This window comes from Denticeps clupeoides, chromosome 18 (assembly GCF_900700375.1).
Source record: "Denticeps clupeoides chromosome 18, fDenClu1.1, whole genome shotgun sequence".
NCBI lineage: Eukaryota > Metazoa > Chordata > Actinopteri > Clupeiformes > Denticipitidae > Denticeps > Denticeps clupeoides.
This window is the reverse complement of record NC_041724.1, coordinates 2,295,826-2,311,039: the sequence shown is the minus strand read 5'-3', so window position 1 is coordinate 2,311,039 and position 15,214 is coordinate 2,295,826. Positions and strand designations below refer to the sequence as shown.

The 15,214-nt window shown below is 47.1% G+C and overlaps 1 protein-coding gene and 2 non-coding genes across 4 annotated transcripts; 1 reads left to right on the top strand and 2 right to left on the bottom strand.

The window, feature by feature from the left end:
* Nucleotides 1-42: 42 nt before the first annotated feature.
* On the bottom strand, nucleotides 43-114 carry trnap-ugg (transfer RNA proline (anticodon UGG)). The gene has a single exon. It is a non-coding gene; the product is annotated as a tRNA-Pro (tRNA).
* Nucleotides 115-680: 566 nt separating this feature from the next.
* bod1l1 (biorientation of chromosomes in cell division 1-like 1) lies at nucleotides 681-14,510 on the top strand. 2 transcript variants are annotated; one of them, XM_028960816.1, is made up of 32 exons: nucleotides 681-947; nucleotides 2,095-2,219; nucleotides 2,313-2,503; nucleotides 3,467-4,009; nucleotides 4,417-4,566; nucleotides 5,223-5,386; nucleotides 5,532-5,610; nucleotides 5,838-5,967; nucleotides 6,045-6,108; nucleotides 6,235-7,798; nucleotides 7,883-7,941; nucleotides 8,054-8,105; nucleotides 8,321-8,367; nucleotides 8,468-8,540; nucleotides 8,652-8,883; nucleotides 9,067-9,652; nucleotides 9,764-9,839; nucleotides 9,957-10,003; nucleotides 10,121-10,196; nucleotides 10,545-10,603; nucleotides 10,685-10,730; nucleotides 10,828-10,883; nucleotides 10,989-11,061; nucleotides 11,153-11,196; nucleotides 11,274-11,340; nucleotides 12,114-12,166; nucleotides 12,296-12,362; nucleotides 12,889-12,953; nucleotides 13,036-13,117; nucleotides 13,196-13,310; nucleotides 13,393-13,467; nucleotides 13,925-14,510. In XM_028960816.1, exons 1-32 carry the CDS (start codon nucleotides 831-833, stop codon nucleotides 14,049-14,051), a joined length of 5,304 nt encoding a protein of 1,767 aa, XP_028816649.1. In that variant the 5' UTR covers nucleotides 681-830; the 3' UTR covers nucleotides 14,052-14,510. The 2 variants fall into 2 exon arrangements, with proteins under 2 accessions (XP_028816649.1, XP_028816648.1); XM_028960815.1 differs by having other exon boundaries at nucleotides 8,652-9,652.
* trnai-aau (transfer RNA isoleucine (anticodon AAU)) lies at nucleotides 3,329-3,402 on the bottom strand. Its single transcript has one exon. It is a non-coding gene; the product is annotated as a tRNA-Ile (tRNA).
* Nucleotides 14,511-15,214: the final 704 nt, after the last annotated feature.

The window sequence follows — 15,214 nt, the reverse complement described above, 5'->3', positions numbered from 1 at the left end:
CGCTTGTGTTCGTGTCGAGTTGGGGGGGGGGGAGAAAAAGTTGGGCTCGTCCGGGATTTGAACCCGGGACCTCTCGCACCCAAAGCGAGAATCATACCCCTAGACCAACGAGCCGCTGCGGCAGTGGGCGCTGCCGCACGGTATACATTCAACCGAAATCTCAGTCTTTTATCGTCATTTATCTAAGAAGCACCTGGCTTCTTGGTTTCTGTTTATTTCTTTTTCTTTTATTTAATTTCGTGTAAATTAAGAGATTCCCACTGAAGGCATCAAAACTATGAATGAACACATGTGGAGTTCTGTACTTAACAAAAAAAGGTGAAATAAGTGAAAACATGTTTTATATTCTAGTTTCTTTGCTCTGGTTACTGCTTTGCACACTCTTGGCATTCTCTCGATGAGCTTCAAGAGGTCGTCACCTGAAATGCTTCTCCAACAGTCTTGAAGGAGTTCCCAGAGGTGTTTAGCACTTGTTGGTCCAGCTCACCCCAAACCATCTGGATTGGGTTCAGGTCCGGTGACTGTGGAGGCCAGGTCTCCACTTTTTGTTAAGTACAGAACTCCACATGTGTTCATTCATAGTTTTGATGCCTTCAGTGAGAATCTACCAACGAAGAAAACACATAAACGAGAAGGTGTTCTGTCTCTTTCTGCGCATGCGCATATCAGGACGGCGACCCGGAAGTAAAAGGGAAAAAATCGGCGCCCCGCTACGCTGCGGTAAACAACAGTGCGACAGCGGCGGCGTTGGTGAACCGGGCGGTTTTAAAACCGCGCTGGTTTATTTTTCTTTGTCGTCGTCGTCGTCACGGTCACTGTCACTCGCCCCGATGGCCGGATTGCCGCCGGGAGACCCGCAGCTGGTCTCCATGATTGTCCATCACCTGAAGACGCAGGGCCTTTTCGACCAGTTTCGCAGGGACTGTCTGGCGGACGTGGACACCAAGGTACCGCATGCGGCGTCCGGGGCGCCGGCATCTCAGTTAACGAGTCAAACCCGCCCTCCGCCATGACCAGCGCTGGTCATTTACAGCATTTACCAGACGCCCTTATCCAGAACGACTTACAATCAGTAGTTACAGGGACAGTGTCCTCTCTGGAGACACTCAGGGTTAAGTGTCTTGCTCAGGGACACGATGGTAGTAAGTGGGATTTGAACCTGGGTCTTCTGGTTTATAGACCACTAGGCTCCTGCCACACTGTCAAATGTTGATTTCATGAAACAATGACATGATGTGAGTTGAAAAAGAGACTCGGGTTCTCCTGCGGTTCGGAAAAGTTCTGTGTTCGACAGACGTCGGTAGGTTCGATCTCACCCGTTACAGAACAACCCCAGGAATCTGACGGAGAACCCCGGAAACCTGCACGCACGTTGGCCTTTCGACCGCCGCAGCCGTCACAAATTGTGCAAATGCGCCGTTGCAAAATAAAGAGCCCGAACCGAACTCTTTTATTTTCTACGGCCTTCACAAGTGTCGATGGATGTACAGTACAGGCCAAAAGTCTGGACACACCTTCTCGTTCAACGTGTTGTCTTTATTTTCGTGAACATTTACGTTGGTAGATTCTCACCGAAGGCATTACATTTACATTTATCAGCATTTACCAGACGCCCTTATCCAGAGCGACTTATAATCAGTAGTGACAGGGACAGTCCCCCCCTGGAGACACTCAGGGTTAAGTGTCTTGCTCAGGGACACAATGGTAGTAAGTGGGGTTTGAACTTGGGTCTTCTGGCTCATGGGCGAGTGTGTTACCCCACTAGGCCACTACCACGCATCAAAACAATGAATGAACGCACGTGGAGTTATACACAATTTGTCATCCGCTCGATGATGCTCATTAACATGAGAAAGTGTTCGGCGTGAACCTTCAGGACTGTTGGAAACCGTCCCCGTTGTCCAATTTAAGGCTACGTTTTGTCTTGTTTGCAGGTTTTTTTTCCATTGAATAACCTGACTTGCATTATCTCTGTCCCGTGTCTTCGGTTCTGTTCCGTAATGTAAAGTAGTTGAGTGGGTGCGTCCAGACGGTCTGACTGGTGGTGCACGTGCGGCCCGTTGACTCGGCGTTTCTCTTCTGTGGCGATTTCAGCCCGCCTACCTGAACCTGAGACAGCGCGTCGACAACTTCGTGTCCAACCATCTCTCCAACCACACGTGGAGTCCTCACCTCAACAAGAACCAGCTGAGGAACAACATCAGGCAGCTGGTCCTGCAGTAAGTTGCGGCCTCCGGACTACGGAACCGGTGGGGCGTGCGGTTGGCGCAGTGGGGGGGTCATGGCGTTCCTTCTCGCCCGTTGCCGTTCAGGTCCGGAATGCTGGAGCAGGGAGTGGACCGCATTGTGGCTCAGGTGGTGGACCCCAAAATCCAGCACATTTTCAGGCCCCAGGTCGAGAGAGTGGTCCGCGAGTTCGTGTCCCCTGGGAGCCACGCCGAGGAGCCCGTGGCGTATCCCTCGTCCGTGGAGGAGTGGCAGGAGATGTACCCTGCGCCCCCAGGTAAGAAGACCCCCAAATTGCCGGGTTGTCTTTACTTTTTTTTGTCTCTCCCGCTGCTTCCAAGCACATGTCCTGCTTTTAACCACCACCCCTGGTGAGCAGTGGGCAGCCATGACAGGCCTATAATGGGGCCGCTTCCTTAACCACTAGGCCACCACTGCCCCACGTGGGTGTGGCACCAGCCTAAATCTAGCTGAAGATTTAATAATGCAGTTTCACAGGTTTTTAATGTAGTTTTCCTCATTTTTAAATCGGCAATAAAAAAAAAAAAAAAGAAAATCATTCAAAATGGAAAGTGCGAGTGTTTTAAGGGCTTGAACCTTAATATCATCATCATCATCATCACGGCCTGATGACCTGTTTGCCGCGGGGGAGAGGAGACACTGGGCCGGTACGTTTATGGCCGCATGTAGTGTATTTTACGGATGCATTGTGTGTTTTTTTTTTTTTTTTTTTTTCCAGCGTTCAGTCTCTGTAATTTTACTTGGACCTGGCAGACACGGTCAGGTGATGCGTGTCGATTGGCGGTGAAATGGATGCTACTTCTAATGTTTTTGTTGAACTGGAAAAAAATCTCGACCATGAAAAATGACGATAAAAATGTAAAGACTCGTAACACTACTGTTGGTACACAACTGCGGCCGGAATTCGCCGCCACAACAATGTCGTGTTGGTGCATTTAAAAAGCTGTACTTGGTTATAATACGATTTATTTCCCCCGAGCGGCTGGTCGTACTTAAAGTGAAGTGATTGTCACAGCAGCACAGCACACGGTGCAATTTGTCCTCTGCATTTAACCCATAAACCTGAGTGAGCAGTGGGCAGTGTCCCGTACGGGGATCGAACACGCGACCTTGGCATTATTAGCACCATGCTCTAACCAACTGAGCTAACCGGCCACTCAGAGGTGTCTCGGAGATGCCTGTCGATTTTTGTCTTAACCTCGGCGTTGTTTACCTTCAGGTGTTCTGCCTGCACCTGGTACCAGCAGTGCCGTGTCCATCTTGGGCGCCACCTCCTCACTAAACCAGGAGGCCGCCGTTCCCAGTTTAAAGAGCGATGCGCTACTTCAGGAGGCTGAGCTCGAGATGGAGGGTGGAGAACAAGAAATGAGCCTGGTGGAGGAAGGGGAGGAGGAGCCGCTGGGGCCGCAGCCGCAGGAGGAGGACGAGAGCAATGATCAAGCTGTGGAGATGAAGGGAGAGGAGGAGGAGGAGGAGAAGGAGGAGGTACCTGTTCCTGAGGCCACCTCCGTCACTGCTGAAATCAAAGTGGAGAATGTCAGCGAGGGGACAGAGATAGACGGCGAGGCGGAGGTGGAGGAGGTGAAGATGGAGGAGGCGGAGGACCACCACAAGGAGGACATAAAAGAAGATGGGAGCAAAGACAAGAGCATCAGCAAAGCTTCTGGAATGCCCAAAGAGGAGGTCCATGAGCAGGAAACCCGCAAGGCTTCCAGTGATAAGCAGCACATTCAGCAGAAAGCAAGGGAAAGGTTAAAAGAAGGTGAGATATTTTTTTTTTTTTTTTTTTTTTTAAAGGTTCTTTGGACCTTGGTTCCTTAATTTAAGACCTTAATTTGTGCAGTTAAAAGGACTTTTCTCAATTATTTTTCTCCCTTTTTTTTAAACCCCATCCAAGGTCTACATAGGCCTAGTAAGAAACTAAATCATTGAGCGAAGAATAAAAATGACATATCACGTTCCTCAACACCCCACTCCCGCGCTCAGTTCTGTTGTACAACAGTTGTCTTTACCTGAAGGTGGTGGTGGTTTTTGGGGGTACATTTTGTGAATATTATGCAGTAGGATGGAAAATTGTGGATTTTGCGGGATCGCGAAGAGCGTTTTTCTTCGGGTCAAGGCTTGACTGTGTGTGATTTTTATTATTATTATTATTATTATATTATTTAGAATATTCCTTGGAGGACTCAGACCTGGAGGGCCTGAGCGACATAACGGTGAGTTCCGTCCACACCAGCGACCTGTCCTCGTTTGAGGGCGAGAGCGACGAGGAACCGCCGCCTTCCGACACCACGGAGGAAGGCGAAATCACGTCTGAAGGTCTAGCATTTACCTTTTATATATTCGATTAATTAATGAATCAATTAGTTTGTTCGTTCATTTTTTCAAACTGGCTGCAGATTCAGTGTCGCACTGATGTCATTACAGTCAAAGTATAAATTTCATTTAGTCTTATATACTGTACAGGGTGGGCCATTTATATGGATACACCTTAATAAAATGGGAATGGTTGGTGACATTGAACACATTATATAAGTGGTCAGAAACTTGTAAATAACTCGTGAAATAATAAAGTTACCATTGTTTTTCATTCTTTTTTCTTACCTATAAATTTGATGTCACATGACCTTGTTCCTTTTGGGAAGAAAAAAAAAAAAAAAAAAAAGTTGGATCCAAGATGGCCAACTTCAAAGTGGCCACTATGGTCACCACCCGTCTTGAAAAGTTTGCCCCCTGACATATATTAATGTGCCACAAACAGGACGTCAATATCACCAACCATTCCCGTTTTATTAAGGTGTATCCATATAATTGGCCCACCCTGTACTAAAAAAAGGAGGAGTCAACTCTTTTAAATTCTCTGATGATACCTTGAAAACGAACTTTAATTGTGGCCCCAATAAAAAAGGTAGAATGGGAATCGGCCACATATTCATGTTTTTTGCAACTGGATAAAATATCTATACGTTTTGCAGACGAGAACGCAGAGAAGAAACCGTCCGCAACTGAAGACGAGGAAACGAAAGAGCGCAAGCCACGCGCAGGACGGCAGGCCTACGTCCACAAGCCGTTCCTCTATTCCCGTTACTATAGCGACTCGGACGACGAAGTCACTGTGGAGCAGCGGAGGCGCTCTGCGGTGCGTACGAGGACCGGAACGGAATTCATCAGTGACATGATGTTGCTTCGGCTCAGTTGCGGTTGTCCGGTTTCCGCGGATGGCGACGTTGTTACTGCGTTTTTTCATTTGGCACCGAATCAAACGTAATTCTGTGTGTCTTCAGGCCAAAGATAAAGAAGAGCGGCTACTGAAGAGGCAGCAGAACAGGGAGCGACTCGAGGAGAAACGGAGACAGAAAGCAGGTCAGATGGATGCAAAAGCACTCAGTGGCCCCAAAATGCTAATAAAACGGCGTCTGAGCATCTGGTCCACGGTCCACTGGAGACAAAAATTAGATTCATCTGCACATGGAATTCCTCAAATTTTGCTCACATTTAAACTTTTTTTTTTTTTTTTTTTTTTTTTGCATTCTTTTTTTTTTTTGCAAGCGTCCCTTACTATTTCAAATGAGCATCTTTTTCTGGCGCAGAGGAGAAGAAGACCGAGGACATCTCACCAAGCCTGGAGGCCCAGAAACCCCGGGCCAAAGAAGCACGCAAGGAAAAGAAGGTTCTGGAGAAGAAGGTTGCCCTCAGCAGGAGGCGGAAGAGGGACTCCAGGTTGGTTCTGAGAAGTGCGTCGTGGGCTCGTTTGGTTTGGTGTCCGTGGACTGCGAGCTGATTTCGTTCTTCTGCAGGAAAGAGGGTGATCATGGCGGCAAGAAGAAGGGAGACACGGAAGTGGAATCGGTCAAGAGAGACGTGAGTTGGTTTTTCGCAGATGTTTGGTGGGGTTAAGTGATATTAATATATGTGGTGGTTCAAAGTGGTGTTTTTTTTTTTTTTTTTTTTTTTTTTCTTTGTTCATTTATGGTTCGTTAAATGTAGGAAGGTACCAAACCAGGCACCTCGAAAGTTCTGCCGTCAAAGATGGTGAAGAAGGTCCAGGAAGCCTCCGTGCCAGAAGATGGACGACAGAGAAAGAGCAGCAGTGTATCGGAGGACACTGCGGAGCCCAAGAAGGTATCTGATAAGAACCGAACGCACTCATTCATCCTTGACCTGGAGCAAGGGTCTGAAGAGCTCCTCCGCCAGAGGTCCTCAGGCAAATTTGACCGAAAGAAGGAGCAGCACCTCAAAGAGCGCAAGGAACGCAGCCTTTCAGACGACCGAGCGAAGCTCAAGCAGCGGCCTGAGAAGAATGCTGGACAGGCAGACGAGGGCGTTGAAAAGAAGGTCAATGTTGAGAAGAAGTGCAGGGAGGCAAGGTTTTCAGTCTCAGAAGGATCCGCTGCAGAAGATGGTGGCTTTCGAACTGTGACTCCAAAGAAGTCCAAGGCAGCACCATCAGAATCTACAAAAGAGAAGGGTAAGGAGAAAGACCGAGATAAGGAGAAGATCAAAGGTGAGAAAAACGATCTCACACAGAAGGCTTCCTCTGAGGAAAGATCTGACCAAGAGTTGGGATCAGAAGCTACAAAGAAGAAAGACAAGGTTAAAGAGGTCCTCAAGAGGTCCAAAAGTGTGACTGAAGCTAAGTCGGCAGAGAAGGTGAAGTCCCGATCAGAGAGTAAAGATTCTGCCCCAGCAGACAAGTCCAAAGTGGATGTTGCATCCACGCACCACCTGAAGGTGGTTGGTGAAGTTGAGGGAGATCTCCGGGCTTCCAGAGATGTGGAGCCTGGATTAAAGAGCAAATTGTCATCTGAGAAACTGAGGTCCAAGTCTAAGGAAGAAACAAAATCCCAGTTGTCTTACAAGAAGGTTCAAGGTCAAGAAAGCAAAGTCAAAGCAATGCCCCCCATCAGCAGATCTGATTCTGCAAAGGAGAAGAAGGAAACTCTAAATGAGGAGTTGGTTTCCTTAGAAGAACCCCTTGTGGGCAAATCAAAGGAGACCAAGGCTACCAAGAAAACAAACGAGAAGAAGCCCAAAGAGTCCCAAAAGAAGTCAGAGGACATGCCCAAAGCTGAAGATACCCCAGATGCCTCCACCTCTTTAGCTGCAGCCGAGACCCCAGTCACTGAGGCAGACCCTCAGCCCGAAGAATTGGATGGAGCTTCAGCTCCCACCATGGACCCGAGCACTGCGGCAGTTTCAGGCGATGCTTTCGACGCCATTCGTGACATCACCCCTGAACCTGAGGAGGAAGACCACCCAGCGAGGCTCCATGAGTTTGAGGAAGGGCCGCGCCCTGTCCCCGCTGAGGCTGATGCTCTTCTCAGCCTGATGGAGGTCTGCTCCTCAGCAGAGAGAAGTGAGGTCGAACAGGAGGCGTCCCAGAGGGCCGAGCTGTCCCCACGAGAGGCAGACCTGATGAAGGAGGCGGCCCTTACGCTCCTGTCCATGGACCCAGACACGACCGTGTCTCCGGCCGAGGTAGAAATGGCGGTCTCTGAGGCTGGTTTTTCTTCAGAGGACCATGAACAGTTGATGGAGACTTCAGGTGAAGGTAGGGTTAAAAAAAAAAAGAATAAAACATGCAAACAAAGTGTGTTTCTCATACTAAACTTAACATTTCTTCTCTTTTACTTAGGAGCGGTAATTGAGACTGCGGCGCCCCTTGTGGTTGAACCAAAGGAAGTCCTCTCACCGGTCAGTGAGAAAACCATGAAATGATGCCCATCAAAATTATTATTAGGTACGACTGAATAAAATGGGTGGAGTTCTGAGCTTAATAAATTCTGCGCCGCTTGTTGTTTTAAAGAACTGTGTTGAAGTGGCGGCGGTGGTTCAGAACGGCGAGGGAAACACAGAGGGTAAGAAACCCTGTCAGAATGTGGATTAGCTTTAATCATGCTTAATACCTTTTGATTTCCGAATTTTATGCACTCATGTTTAATAGTACGTTAACATCTGTGGCAGTTCTAGCGCCCCCTTGTGGCAGGTTATTTCCTTGCTCTCGTCGTCTCTTATGATATTCAGCACTGCCGATTCACTCCTTGAGTGTAAAAGTGTTTGCCTTTCACGGTAGATGTGCCAGCGGGACAAAATTGCCAGAAGACCCCAGAAGCAGCAGATGTGAGTAAAACCCACCTTGTTCCACTAGCTCATCAGAACGGACCAGTAGGAAGCCACATCCAGTTTTATTCTTTTGTGTGTGAAATGCCACCTTGTCCAGGTTGTGGGGACAGATGTAGATGAACTGACGAGCATCCAGAGAGCATCTGCCCAGACGCCTCCACCTCCTGCAGGTGCTAGGTTTTTTTTCTTTCTCTACCCTTGTTTCAGGAGTGGTTTTGGTTTTGTAAATCACAAAAATCACTGTAGCTCATGTTTTTCTGTAAACCTCTGGCTGTCAACAGACCTGGGTTCGGAATTCGAACCCGCTTCTGCGAAGCCTGAGCGTTCCATATCTGAAGAACCTGCTGAACCTGAGCATTCCATCTCTGAAGAACCTGCTGAATCTGAGCAGTCAATTGTTGAAGAACCTTTTTCTGCTGAACCTGAGCAGTCCATCTCTGAAGAACGTGCTTCTGCTGAACCTGAGCAGTCCATCTCTGAAGAACGTGCTTCTGCTGAACCTGAGCATTCCATGTCTGAAGAACCTGCTGAATCTGAGCAGTCAATCGTTCAAGAACCTTCTTCCGCTGAACCTGAGCAGTCTGTCTCTGAAGAACCTGCTGAATCTGAGCAGTCAATTGTTGAAGAACCTTTTTCTGCTGAACCTGAGCAGTCCATCTCTGAAGAACGTGCTTCTGCTGAACCTGAGCATTCCATGTCTGAAGAACCTGCTGAATCTGAGCAGTCAATCGTTCAAGAACCTTCTTCCGCTGAACCTGAGCAGTCTGTCTCTGAAGAACCTGCTGAATCTGAGCAGTCAATTGTTGAAGAACCTTTTTCTGCTGAACCTGAGCAGTCCATCTCTGCTGAACCTGAGTATTCCATGTCTGAAGAACCTGCTGAATCTGAGCAGTCAATCGTTCAAGAACCTTCTTGTGCTGAACCCGAGCAGTCCATCTCTGCTGAACCCGCTTCTGCTGAACCTGAGCACTCCATTTCTGAAGAACCTGCTGAATCTGAGCAGTCAATCGTTCAAGAACCCGCTTCTGCTGAACCCGAGCAGTCCGTCTCTGAAGAACCCGCTTCTGCTGAACCCGAGCAGTCCGTCTCTGAAGAACCCGCTTCTGCTGAACCCGAGCAGTCCGTCTCTGAAGAACCCGCTTCTGCTGAACCCCAGCGGTCCGTCTCTGAAGAACCCGCTTCTGCTGAACCCCAGCGGTCCGTCTCTGAGGAACCCGCTTCTGCTGAACCCGAGCAGTGCATCTCTGAAGAACCTGCTTCTGCTGAACCTTCTAACCAAGAGGTGTGGAACTGTTTATAGTTTATTCAGTTATTAAAATGTGCATTTAGGCAGTAATTGCGTCCTTTTGATTCATCCGGCTATTTGGATATTTGTTTTTGTGTGTCTGGACAGGCTGAAGGTATCGGACCGGAAGATCTCAGCACACGTGACCAGGGAACTCCAGTCAGGCCCGCGTCAGAAGAAGCGGGTAAGAAGGACGCTCTGAGGACGTGTTGCGCATCTCTGTAATTTATTTGCTTTTGAAAACACTGCCCGTGTCTGAAAGAAGCTCGAAATTGAATGATTTGTGTCTTCTGCCTCTCAGGTGAAGGTCCGACTTCTCGTCCTCAGGAGACCCATGGACCAGAGGATGTAAGTATTACAATTTCCATATTTGTAGCACACGTTTGCTATTTTTAAATAGGCAGCCAGTGACCTCACGTGTGCCACACAATATGTTTATTATTCTAATTTAACTTCCTTGTGTAGAAGAATCCGGAGGCCGCTGCCTCAGATGTGACCGAACCTGTAAGAGGTCGTCGAGCCAGACTGATGAAACGAACCAGTACGTTCCTCTCTGCATGGACTACTTTACTTTACTTTACTTTACTTTATTTAGCAGACGCTTTTATCCAAAGCGACTTACAAGAGGAAGACACCAGCAATTCTCGTTCGATAAGAGCCCTGATAAGGCTTAGACTTGTCATTGAAGAGCATGCTCGGAGATTGTTAGGTGCTAGACTAAGAAAAATTATAATGTATTTATACATCTTGTTAGGTGCTAGACTAAGAAAAATTATAATGTATTTATACATCTTGTTAGGTGCTAGACTAAGAAAAATTATAATGTATTTATACATCTAATCATCTGCTGCAGCATTCTGCTCCACACTTCTCCTACTTTCCCCGGCAGGTAGCGCGTCCAAGTCGGACGGACCGGAAGAAGAGAGGGGGTCCGACCTGTCCGAAGTGGTAATGCGTGTTAATGAGTTACTGTTCAAGGCGCAGCGCTTTTCATATCGCACCTTTTTTTATTTGTGTGTTTGTTTTTAGGATGACAAAATAACTCGCCGGGGCAGACACTCCAGTCAGTCTTCCAGTGAGTTTTTAATTCCAGATTTTCTCATGTGCTGCATGTATTATTATTATATATGTTTTTAAATATATATATATATATATATATCTAATGCATATAGATAAAAGCAAGAGTGAAAAGGACTGCAGTGGTCCGAGCGCAGAGGAGCATCCCGAGGTAGGTCTAGCTATCTGTCCAGTCTGTTCCGTAGCAGTAGAGAAGGATCACACGACGAGTAAAATTGGCTGTAAACAAATGTAAAAATGTCAATTGCTGCTGCAGGATGGTAAAAGTCAGAAGGTCTCGCAGGTCAGAGGTCCCCGCAGGGGACGGTCCAAGATCAATTCAGCACCAGGTGGGCGTCCCCTCTACCTCTATTGATCCTTCTGGGCTATTATACTTGTTAAGACCGGCACATTTACAGCTTTCCCCGCAACTCTTTGCAGGCCGGCAGCAGGAGGCAAAGACCGAGGACGAGCCGCAGAAGGAGGTCAGTTCTGAAGCCGGAAGAAGAAGCGCCGCTCCAGCACCGGCCGGTATTTTTTCAGCGCTTTGTGCTTCTTCCAGGTGGAAAAGCCAGAGGAGACGGTGGTCCGCCGTGGCAGACGCGCCGCCGCCCAGACCCAAGAGACCGGTAAGATAAGTTGATGGTGAAGAAAATGAAGAAAAATAATAGAATAGGTATGAAGTCCTATGTCACAGCACAGTATGAAACTGGACGTTTAAATGTACAGTCAAGAAAAGTAAAATCCTGGAATATAAATATATGCATATGTGCATATAAGCTGTAATTAAGACTAAATGTGCAAGTTTAGCAAGTTATATCCATGTAAAAAGTGAGTACTGTGTATAGACCGCACCTACTAATTTTTAAAAGAAAGGAGAAGTTATGTAAATAAATTATCCGCACTTGTCTATTAACCCCTATTGAAACATGAGATATTAACAGAGCAAGATATAACAGGAAAGATTTCTTAAAAACTTAAAACCTACATATATATATGGGGGAAAAAAACTGCATGTAACTGCATGTAACATTCTGTCCTGTCCAGAGTGTATGCTGCTGTTAATCCACATTTTGTGACCATTGCATCTTGTGGCCCTAGAGGGCGCTGTTTGGTTGATTTTGTTCACATACCAGTTATAATTCACTATGTGCCAGATTATTACTTATATGTGTGTGTGTGTGTGTGTGTGTGTATATATATATATATATGTATAATCCGACCAACGGCGCCCTCTAGGGTCGCATGGTAAGTGTTAAGTATATACAGAGTGGTAGTAAAAGTGACACCACCGTAGACAGACACACACAGGTACACAATGGAGTGACAGGCGTTGACAGTAACTTTACTGACTTCTCCCATCTTACATTTTCATGGGATTTCTGCTGTCTGGTTCTTTCAGGTCGGTTGGCTGCCAAGAGGAAAAGGTCTGAAGACACTGAGGACTCCGCAGAGGTCAGTATTCCATCATAACTGAGCTGATTTAACAGCTCAGACTTTTCTTAATATTAGTGCCAAAAGCATGAAATCAATCTGAATAAGACCCACAATCCTGTCCTCTCGTTGCCATGTCACATGTTGAAGGACGTCCACAACGCCAAGATGTGCCCGGACGCTGGTCAGAAGGAGGAACGCTCTCATGAAGACAACGGTGAGATAATCAGTATTTACATTTACAGCATTTACCAGACGCTCTTATCCAGAGCGACTTACAATCAGTAGTTACAGGGACAGTCCCCCCCTGGAGACACTCGGGGTTAAGTGTTTTGCTCTGGGACACGATGGTAGTAAGTGGGATTTGAACCTGGGTCTTCTGGTTCACAGGCGAGTGTGTTACCCACTAGGCTACTGCCACCCTTATTATTCAGTTAATCAGACTACATGTTTGCCGAGGCGGCACGATCTGTGTGTGTGTGTGTGTGTGTGTGTGTGTGTGTGTGTGTGAGTGAGAGAAGGTGAAGTGATTGTGAAAGACAGCAGCACACGGTGACACAATGAAATGTGTCCTCTGCATTTAAGGGAGCAGTGAAACATTTAAACAAAGTTACAGACTGACACAAAGTGCAATAAAACTTTTCTGTTGGACAGACGCAGGCACACATATTCTGAACATAGAAGAGGTTGTACGTTACGCTTTTTATGGCTATAATCGTATTTTTATTTTCTTCTTCTCTCAGTAAGCCAGTCGGATGGCCAGGATGAGGTGAAAGACGGGTGTCAATCTCAACCTGAAGCTGAAAACGTGAGTCTTTTCTTTGACATGCTGGGTAGTTCGGTGAGGGTCGGCATGGCTGATGCTGTATGATTGTTTGACTGTCCCTCAGGAGGAGCCAGAGAAACCCCAGAAGAAGACCCCCGGCCGCGGGCGACCCAGCAAGGCCAGCAGAGTCTCTCAGGAGGACGCAGGTAGCACCCTGACCCGATTGAGGCGCCCGTGCATGCAGGTCCACGTGCGCGCTCTCACCGTTTCTCCTCACTCTCCAGAGAAGAGTGAAAAGGTCGCAGAAGAAACGGAGGAGGAGCTACAGGAGGGAGACGAGGAGGAAGAGACGAAGAGCAGAGCCACGACGCGATCTGCGTCGCGCTTAGAGGCTGAGAAGTAATCGAGGTCCCACACACTGACGTCTCGTGTCACGTCATGGTTCATCTTCTGAACTCTCTCTCTCTCTCTCTCTCTCTAGGAACAAACCCAGTAAACCCTCAACTCGGGCAGTCAGGAAACTCACGGGCCGAGAGGAGGGCGGCCCCGCCGCGCGGTATGATTCTTTACTTTCTTACTGTTGATGGTCCTATTAAAAACGACGCGAGGTTACGTTTTTCTATCATTGTGTCGGTGGAACGTTTGTAGAATTATTACGGTGACGCGGTGAAACGTGTCCTCTGCTTTTAACCGTCACCCTTGGTGAGCAGTGGGCACCACGACAGGTGCCCGGGGAGCGGTGTGTGGGCACGGTGCCTTCATCAAGGGGACCTCGGTGGCACCCTGGCGGCTCGGGACTCGAACCCGCGTCCTTCTGATCACGGGTCCACTTCCTTACCCGCTAGACCACCACCCCCACTGCTGATGGTGTAACGTCCACCGAGCACCTTCAGGCCATGTGGCGGCGTTTAGGAACATCAGTGATCTGTTGCCGTCGCAGTTGCAGAATATGAATTATTAAATCAGAATAATAATATTAATAATAATAATACTTTTCCCCCCTTCTTGATCAGAGGGGGCAGAGGACCAACAACGGCAGCGACCAGGGGGGGGCGCAAGCGGGAATCCAGCCCCCCAACACCACGCACCCGAGGGGGGCAGAGGTCAGAGGAGCCACCAGCCAAACGGGCCAAGAGATGAATTTTTCAGTGTAATATTCAGTGATTTTTTTTTTTTAAGGATTGTTTTGGTGATCTTATCAGGAAACTCCTCCCCCACACTCTCAATGTACTTTTTAATCTTAGTATTTTAGTGTTGTGATTAATTTTTATTTTTTTTATTGCTGTTATTAAATTTTATTTTTGTCATTCCATGTGTATTCGCTGCAACAAAAGAAAATGAACTCTTAATGGGTGTTCAGCCGCGTGTTTTGGCTCCGGTTCCCTCAGACCTTTCCGGAACCGAGGCCGCAGTCACGTTGGACGTGCTTCGATTCATTCTGTGAATGTTAAGAGAACGTGAGTTTTATCCTCCCTCGCTCCAGAACGCTCAGAGGAGAGCGCTAGCGCAACTTATCGTCTGAGGGTGACTTTTACTGTTGTTTTGTATATTTCATTTTTCCCCCCAGCGTCACAAGATTAAAAAAACGTCTTTGTATCATGGTGCCTCTGTCTTTTCTACAGGGAGTGCAGAATTATTAGGCAAGTTGTATTTTTGAGGAATAATTTTATTATTGAACAACCATGTTCTTAATGAACCCAAACAAACTCATTAATATCAAAGCTGAAGTAGTTTTTAGTTTTTTTTTTTTTTGTAGATATTTTAGGGGGATATCTGTGTGTGCAGGTGACTATTACTGTGCATAATTATTAGGCAACATAACAAAAAACAAATATATACCCATTTCAATTATTTATTTTTACCAGTGAAACCAATATAACATCTCCACATTCACGAATATACATTTCTGACATTCAAAAACAAATCAGCAACCAATATAGACACCTTTCTTTGCAAGGACACTCAAAAGCCTGCCCTCCATGGATTCGGTCAGTGTTTTGATCTGTTCACCATCAACATTGCGTGCAGCAGCAACCACAGCCTCCCAGACACTGTTCAGAGAGGTGTACTGTTTTCCCTCCTTGTAAATCTCACATTTGATGATGGTTCTCAATGGGGTTCAGATCAGGTGAACAAGGAGGCCATGTCATACTCCACGCTGTGGAATACTTGGACGCGTGTGATGGAGCATTGTCCTGCATGAAAATCATGTTTTTCTTGAAGGATGCAGACTTCTTCCTGTACCAGAAACTGCCAGTAGGACTGGGAGTTGAGCTTGACTCCATCCTCACCCCGAAAAGGCC